Raw genomic sequence first — 8,791 nt, 5'->3', positions numbered from 1 at the left:
TGTTTGAAGTGAAAAATTATTTTTAGTAAATAGAATTGATTCAACTTTTTATTTCTAATGTTATTCTAATGTACTAAGTTTTACATTTCTTTTATAATCTAATTTGCTGCTAAAATTTGATTTTTCTTCATAGTTTTTTTAATTTGTTTATTATTTATTTCTTTATTAGCTTACTTAAGTTAATAATATTTTTCTTTTAACTAAGGTATTTTTTTAAGGATCAGCCTGAGTATTTTCCGGATTTTAAATTTCATCCTAATCATTTTAAGGTTATATAACATCTTCTTAGATATTTTATTATAAATCAACTTTAGATTATTTTTAAGAAGATAATTTAATAATCTTGCGTTTAACAAATTTATCTATCTTATCTTCTGTTATCGATAGATCGTCTCCTTTTTATTAATTTTCAAATATTGGCCTATTACTATATATCGGATTAGATTAAAGATGTATTGGTATTATTTTTTATATTTTCTCTTGTAATTTTTAAGATTATTACTATTTTTAAATCAAAGAACCTTTAATTGATTATATATCGTTGCTTTAATTTTTTATTAAAATGTTTTAATATTATGATTAAATTATGGCTTGGGATTCAAATTACTAATTACTCTAACTAAATTCTTTGTTTGTTTTTAATTCAGCAAAAGTAGCTAAATTATATTTAAAAAATTAAATTAAAAAAGTATATTAGTAATAAAAAAAAAAATATTTTGTAATTATAAATAATATTTGTTTTAAAAAATACTTTATTTTTAATTGGAAGCTTTCATATGATTTTAAGTTTGTATTTTAATAGTTTATTCTCCGTTTTTAAAAATATTATCAAATTATTTATTTCTTTCTTCATCATTAATATACTTATTAAAAATAATTTCTTTGATTTAATTTTTTTCTATTATGCTTTATTCCATTTATTAGTTTTGAATATTATCGATTTATTATAAATATATAAATGACATTATATAAATTATAGTAGTAGCAACTAAAGTCCACACAGAAGCATACAAATACCAATAATTCATCCGATTCGCTTTAAATATCTACTATATGTCATTAACAAGAGTTTATTTTCCTTATGTTTTACATTAACATACAAATTAATAAATTTGATTTTAGTCATTAGTTTAATATAAAAGTATGCAATCTTTAGAAATCCATTTGCCTTAAATATTTTATAAGCAAATATAATTACCAGCATTATCTACAGCTTCAGATAAATTGTAAATGTTGAATAAAGGAATATCAAGTTGTATTTATTATTAATTAGATTCAAAAGTTATTATTTTTCATTTATGGTAAAAGGATGATTTTGTGGGTAAGGGAATCTTTAATCATAATTTATTACAGAAGAAGGATATTCTAAATAATTTACATAGTATTATAGAATTTCTTAGTTTTGTTCTTTATCTATATCTATACTCTCATTTTATTTATCTAATATTTTTATCAAATAATTTTTTTTTAAAACTCTATGTGTTGTTGCTTGAGTTTTAATTATATTTAGAACTTGTATAGGATTTTCGTTTGTAATCATACACATATTCAAAGTTTACGATATTATTTTCATTATTTACATGTATTATTTATCTAATAATGAATTTTATTAATGATTAAATGATCCTCTATCGCCTTAAAAAATATTTTAAATTATTTATGCTTATAATATAAGAATTTATACTGATTAAAAAGATTTTTCATATTATGTTGTGTCAGAAATTACTATTTTTTTAATAAGTGTTTATTAATTAGTTATTATTTATTAAACATTATTAATAAATTGTTGTATTTTATCAAATCCTAATTATGATAATATTTAATTGAGAATGTTACTAAATATTAAATTTAATGTTATTTATGTTTATAGAAAATAGTCCAAAAAGTCAGTTTATTATTAAAAATAATTTTACAAATTATGAATTTCATCTAAAATTTCAATATATAATTATATAAACTAAGAATCAGTTTGCAATGATAGAACACTCATATGATTGATAATATCATAAATAATCATATTATAATAAATAATTTTATTTTAATTTAAATAATCTTATTATGCCAAAGTAAACCAATCATTTATAAATATGTAATATGAAGAACTATCTTAAGTATATTGGCTTACTGTAATTTATTAAGTTATGTTTCTTATTCCTCCTTTTGAATCTTATATTACTGCCATAATTAAGGACACACCAAAAGGTAAAACAGTTTCAATCTTATTATTTGGTGAGAAATCAGATAACAATTACCTATTAACATATTATGCATTTAACAATTCATTATTATAATCATCTTAGTTTTTATAAAAATAGAAGGAATAAGTTAAAGGTTAATCAGTATCAATACATTCATTTATTTTAAAAATTTATTTATCTTACATATTTCTAACTTCAAAGCCTGTAGATTAATCAAAAGTACAATGCTTTGGAGGTATATTAACATTAAAAATATAAGAAAATAATGTCGGTATTATAAAATTTGGATTTCTTACTGAAAATTTTAGTTCAAATTAATTTTAATTTTAATTTTAAAAGTCAAAGAACAATTCCCAAATTTAAAATCTAAATTAATTATATTTAAATATATATCAATTTCATTTATTAATTATAATATAAAATAGCTCCTGTAATTATTAAGTCATCAACATTTGTATCTTCTTAGTAATCAAATTAAATAAATATTTCTTAATTTAAATTTATTGTATTTTAAGAATTATTAATAGAAATACTAGGATTAACAGGAAGTATATTATAATCAACCATTAATATAGTTATCTAATCAAACGCAGTTACTCCATTTTTTGTTCCTGATATTTTAAATTAGTATTATTAATAAGGCTATAAGACATTCTTTTATATACTAATTTATAAGTTCTATTTAATTGGAGAAACAATTAAATTATTTGAAGAATCTTTACAATCATTTCCAGTACTGAGGTTTATACATTACCAGTTTATAGTTATTCCATAATTAGTTGATTTTAATAAATCTTTTTCACTTGGGGATAAATTAGGATCATCTACTTTCGCTTATATATCAAAACTTTAAGAAAATAATTATTATCTATTTCCTCCTAAAATTTAAACTAAAGGAGGATAAGAAAGAACATAGACTGAGAATAATATTTATTGAGTAATTTTAGGATTAGATTATAAAGAAATAATTATTTATATATTATACGTTTTACTCATTTACATGATAAAAGGCTAAATTTAAAATTAAAATGAAGTTCCTTAAATTTATTATATGGAATCAATATTTAATTATTCTGTTAAATTGTCATTTTATTTTATTAATACATTATAAACATTTTCTTAATGATAAGATATTTTTCCATCATCTTCACATTACAAAAGATTAAAATTCAAACTTACATTCACTAAACTACTTCTATAAATTAAATTCGGATTTGATTTTACATTTATGTCTATCAAAGTGTCTGCTAAAGTTTCTATTATTGCGTTTGCAGTTGCTGCTTGACTAAACTCGGTAGCTACATATACTTAAAATTAGTATTATCCTTATTTTTTAAGTTATAATGGTGGTATTTCTAACAATAATTAGTTATTTTATTATTAGATAAATGTATTTATTTAAGTTATTTCATTTGCCGTATTTACATTAGAAGAAACGAGTGTCCAAGTAATTTATTTCAACTTTCTATTTCCAGAATTAGAAATACCAGATATTCTTATTTATGCTTATTAACATATCGAAATAGGACTTGTTTATGTTAACATAATAACTGGATTAGTGTCTAAAATCACTTTTCCAGTTATTTATTAAAGAAAATCAGGGCAATCAAAGCCATTATTTGTTAGTTTGAATACACCAGGTTTTATTTTTATCGTATCATCCTTATTAACAGTACTTACAGAATCAAGTTTAATTGTAAGTGTTTTTTAATATTTATCAAAAGAACACAAAATATTTCCTTATAATTTGGTACTAATAAAAGTTTTATCTAATGTTTTTATACAAAGTAAATTAGTAAATTATAATTAAGAAGAATAGTTTTATAAATCCAAATTTGTTAGAATAAGATTAATTTATAAATTAGAAAAATAATTATCAAAATCTATAATTAACTGCAATAAATCATCACTAAAATGCATTTTAGTCATTATACTTAAGCATGAATCACATTATCTATTTGAGTTTAATTAAAAATAATAAGGAGTTATACATGTAAGACATTCAGTTGCATTGCATGTAGCACATCCAGTTGAAAAAGTAGAACACATAGTACAAGCTTAATTGAAAGCACTAGGATCATAGGAATATTAAGGACAATTACATTATTAAGGAACTCTATTCTCAAAGCAAGTGTCACAAGTATTGTCATTAGAACAAGTTACACATTTAGCTTAGCAAGCTGTACATTATCTGGTTGCCGTGTTTCCCCACTTACCTGAAGGACAAATATTTACACATGAATTTCCATCTAAAAAACGCGGCGCTAGACATTCTTAGCAAGTCCTATCATTACAAGTAGAACATCCATCAGATATATTAGAACATGCAAAACAAGCTTATTAGTAATTCAAATTATCATAATTATGAGCAGGACATCCACAACCAGGTAATTCTCTATTCAAAAAACAAGTTTCACAATCGGTTGCATTAGAACAAGTTTTACATTTAATATTACAATCATTGCAAGTTCTTTTTATATTATCTACATATTTATTATTTGGACAGGCCGAAACACATTAAAAATCATTATAAAAAAATCCATTTTTGCATAAATCACAAGAAGTCCCATTACTACATTATTCGCATTGTGAAATACAGTTAGAACAAACTCCTAAATCTAAATACTGGCCTTTAAAACAAGAACTACAAGATACAGAGTCCTTACATTAAGCACATTAATGCATACATTCATCAGCTATAATTTTAAATTCATTTATACCAAAAGATTCATTAAAAGCATCTTCATCTAAGTTACTACTAATTTCAATTTCAATATCTGTTTCATTAGTTTAATAAGTTATTATGACATTTGAAAAAAAGTCACCCTTTGGTAATCCACATAAATTAGTTTTATTATCAGTTTTTCTAAGACTCTTTATTAATCTTCCATTTATAAAAATATTTAATACCTCGTCATCCCATGAATCAATAAGTACATATGAAAATTATATTATATAACTAAACACAGGTTAAGTTGATTTAAAATAATTCTTCATAATACAATTTTATCCACATACATCATAACCTCCTAATAAAACATGAGTTGAACAAGATGAAACAGGATTACTTCCATTAAATCCAATAATTAAAAATCCACAATTTTTAACATCATCTTTGTTAAAAGAACCATATAAGCACATTTTTAATATTGTTTAACGTTGAGAATATACAATTAAAAATAAGTTTAATATTATACAAATATTTTTTTTCATATGCTTTATATATAATTGATAAATGAAATTTTAAAAAAATATATTATTTTAAATAAATAAATGTTTCTTTATTTTAATAAATATTTATTTTATAAAAATATATATAAATTAATAAAATTAAAATAAAAATATATAAATATATATGTATATACATATTTAATTTAAAAATTAGTTAGTAAAAATATTTTAAAATAAATAATTAAAAATAATAATTATATTTTAATAAAATAAAAATATATATTTATATAATTTTTTTTTTTAAAAAAAAATATATTATATATAAATGTTTCTTAAATTATATTATATTTATATTCATAATAAAAATTAAATAAGATTGATTTTATATATATAAAAAATATATAAAAACTAATAAGTATTAAAATTATATAAAATTTTTTTATTATATATTATTATTTACATTAAATTAAAATGCGTAATAAATATATAATTTAAAAATAATTATAAATGAAAATTATTTATAATTATATATATTAATATTTATATTTATATATATATATATATTTATAATTTATTTATTTTTATTTTTAAATATGTAATATTTTTTTTTATTAATATAATAGTATTTTTTTCTTATTTAATTTTATACGCAATCAACAGCTTTTATAAAATAATTTAAGAAAAAATAATTTTTGAAAATTTTGAAATTTTTTTATTTATATTTAAATATTATTTTTATTAATTTTGTATTTTTTATCTACAATTAATTTTTTTTTTTTTTTATTTTTATATTAAAATAATTTATTATTAATTATAAATGTTATTATTTAACATACATAAATTTTTATAATAATTTAAATAATTATTAAATCCATAATGAAATTACAATAAATATTATTTAAAATTATATTTCATTTATTTATAAAATTTTTATGTAATTTATATATGTTTCTTATTTTTTTTTAATATTATTAATTATTAAATTTTTTTTTTTTTATTTTTATCTAATTAAAATAAATTAAATTATAATTATTTTATTTTAATTTTATTTTTTATATATATGTTTATTATATTTTTAAAATTTTATCAATATAAATATATTTATTTATCAAAACATCACTTTTATATAGGATAGAAATTAAAATGGCATTCATCTATATATTCTGAATAAAAATTTTATATAATATTGATTATGAGTAAAAAGAAAAATTAAAAACATATTATTATATTGTATTTTATTATTAATTAATTTCTAAAAAATTACGTATTTGATTTTTTATAAAAAATTAAGAATTAAAAAAATTAAATTTTATAAAAAAAATTAAAAAAATAAAATAGAATATATAAGTAAACAATTAATAAACTAAAAAAATATTCTCTATATTTTAATATTTTATATTTTATTTTATATAATAAAATAATTATGATTATTAATTATTAATATGTATATTTAAATTTTTTATATTTATTCTTATTTTTAAATTTATATCTCTTTAATATTTTTTATTACTAAATAATATATTTGTTATAAATTTAAATTTTAATATTTAAAATTTTGGATACCTTGTAAACCTGAATTTTATTTAAAATATAAAAATTACAATTATTTAAAAATTTAAAGATATTTGGTTATTTGATTAAGACAACATTTTATAAACCTTTAAAAGGTTAAAAAGCAAAAAAAAAATATATATTAAGAAAATATACTTATTAAAGATTGTCTTTATTTTTTGTGATATTTAGATTAATTACCAAGATCAAAAGACATTTAATTGTTTATATATATTTCATTTTAAACTAAAATTTATATACATAAATATTCTTTCCTAAAGTTTTATAAAACAAAAAACCCTTTTTAAAAAAAATTATAATTATTTAATTGTTATAAATAATTTTCTCTATTTAATTTATTTTTTATATATTGCTTTTAATTTTATAATAATAATTATATTTTTGAATATGAGTTCTTCTTATGTTATATTTTCATAAAAAAAAGTAAAGTAAATTATTACCTTTTAAAAATATAATTTATTTAATAGTTCAAACTAAGTATTGCTTTAAATTCAATTAATATAAATTCTTATTTTTTTATTTTTAATATCTAAAAAAAACTACTGATTTCCAATAATAAACTTTTTGAAATTAATTTTTTTTATGTATTTTATCTAAACTGTATTGTATAAATATTTTTGATTCATTATTTATAATCTTAAATAAATTCATTTATTTATTTATAGTATTTTTTATTTCAATATTATTTTTTTATTATTTAAAACCTTTTTATATAATCTAAATCTAAAAATTATTTAATATGTTTTAAAATTAATAATATATTCATTAAATCTTATATATAATATAAGTTATGTATATAATTAAAATATAAATTACTAAATTTTTTTTAAAAAAATATAAAAATCAATAAAAAATTAGTATATTATTAAATTTCTAATAAAGTTATATTAAAAATAATTTAAAATATAATAGTCTAAAAATTAAATATAAAACGATTGAAATAATTATAAATTATAGAAGAAGTGATAATTCATAATATTTATAACTTTTCTAAATTAAAAAAATATATTTATTATTGAATAATATTTATATTTATATTTTTTTTAATATTATTATTAATTAATTATTTTATAAAAATATATTTTTATTATATAAAATTTATAGAAAAATCATATTTATATTTGATTTAATTTCTAAGTAAATAATTGTGTTTTATTATTTTTTATTAATTCAATTAAAAAAATATTCAAATTAATATAACGATTAATTAATTAATAAAAATTTTTATTTAATATATTAATATATAAAAATTAAAATAATAAATTATATAAATATTTTATTTTTTTATATATTATTAAACTATATATTTTTTTTCATTTAAAATATTTTAATAATTTAAAATTATTTAATAAATAAATATTTACAATAAAATAATTATTTATTTTTTAATAAAATGTATATGTTAATATAAAATAAATTAAAAAATTATCTATAAAATTTTAATAGTAACTTATAAAATATAAATGATTAATATTTAATTAAGCATAAGCATAAAAACTATTTTTGTAATATTAAACTTTATTTTATTAGTTTATTCTCAAAAATAAGTATAGTTAAAAAATTGTTTAATTGATAGATTTTCTTTAAAGGATATTTAAAATTGTGGTTTTTAAATCTCTGGATTTATTGGTAGTACTTATTTTTCTAAATGTGATTCATTATTACTTTTAGGAGGATATAATATTTGCGTCAAAGATTGTATTGTAATAAATAATATTTAATCAACTAAACCTTTATATAGTTATATAGTATAATTTTTATTTATCCTAATTGATTCCTGGAATAGTAATGATTAATTGTTTATTAAAATAAATGGATAGATTATACATACTCTAAAAAAAGGTTTCGTA

At 16.6% G+C, this 8,791-nt stretch overlaps 1 protein-coding gene across 1 annotated transcript, besides 12 other annotated features; it reads right to left on the bottom strand. All coding sequences in view use genetic code 6, as the record gives it.

Moving 5' to 3' along the window:
* Positions 1 to 2,005: 2,005 nt before the first annotated feature.
* Positions 2,006 to 2,060: a microsatellite.
* A 2,063-nt stretch (positions 2,061 to 4,123) lies between these two features.
* Positions 4,124 to 5,339, bottom strand: IMG5_123520 (hypothetical protein; the record flags this gene model as incomplete). Its single annotated transcript, XM_004032331.1, has 3 exons — positions 4,124 to 4,152; positions 4,190 to 4,975; positions 5,213 to 5,339. 3 exons carry the CDS (start codon positions 5,337 to 5,339, stop codon positions 4,124 to 4,126), a joined length of 942 nt encoding a protein of 313 aa, XP_004032379.1.
* Positions 5,340 to 5,443: 104 nt separating this feature from the next.
* Positions 5,444 to 5,516: a microsatellite.
* Positions 5,517 to 5,613: 97 nt separating this feature from the next.
* Positions 5,614 to 5,660: a microsatellite.
* Positions 5,661 to 5,883: 223 nt separating this feature from the next.
* Positions 5,884 to 5,948: a microsatellite.
* Positions 5,885 to 5,954: a microsatellite.
* Positions 5,885 to 5,959: a microsatellite.
* Positions 5,946 to 6,007: a microsatellite.
* Positions 6,008 to 6,148: 141 nt separating this feature from the next.
* Positions 6,149 to 6,188: a microsatellite.
* Positions 6,189 to 6,643: 455 nt separating this feature from the next.
* Positions 6,644 to 6,688: a microsatellite.
* Positions 6,689 to 8,105: 1,417 nt separating this feature from the next.
* Positions 8,106 to 8,177: a microsatellite.
* A 79-nt stretch (positions 8,178 to 8,256) lies between these two features.
* Positions 8,257 to 8,293: a microsatellite.
* Positions 8,281 to 8,322: a microsatellite.
* Between the last annotated feature and the right edge of the window lie 469 nt (positions 8,323 to 8,791).

The sequence above is a fragment of the Ichthyophthirius multifiliis genome, assembly GCF_000220395.1.
Source record: "Ichthyophthirius multifiliis unplaced genomic scaffold scaff_1120509250979, whole genome shotgun sequence".
Classification (NCBI taxonomy): Eukaryota; Ciliophora; class Oligohymenophorea; order Hymenostomatida; genus Ichthyophthirius; species Ichthyophthirius multifiliis.
The sequence above is the reverse complement of the archived record's forward strand: the minus strand, read 5'-3'. Positions and strand labels throughout refer to the sequence as shown.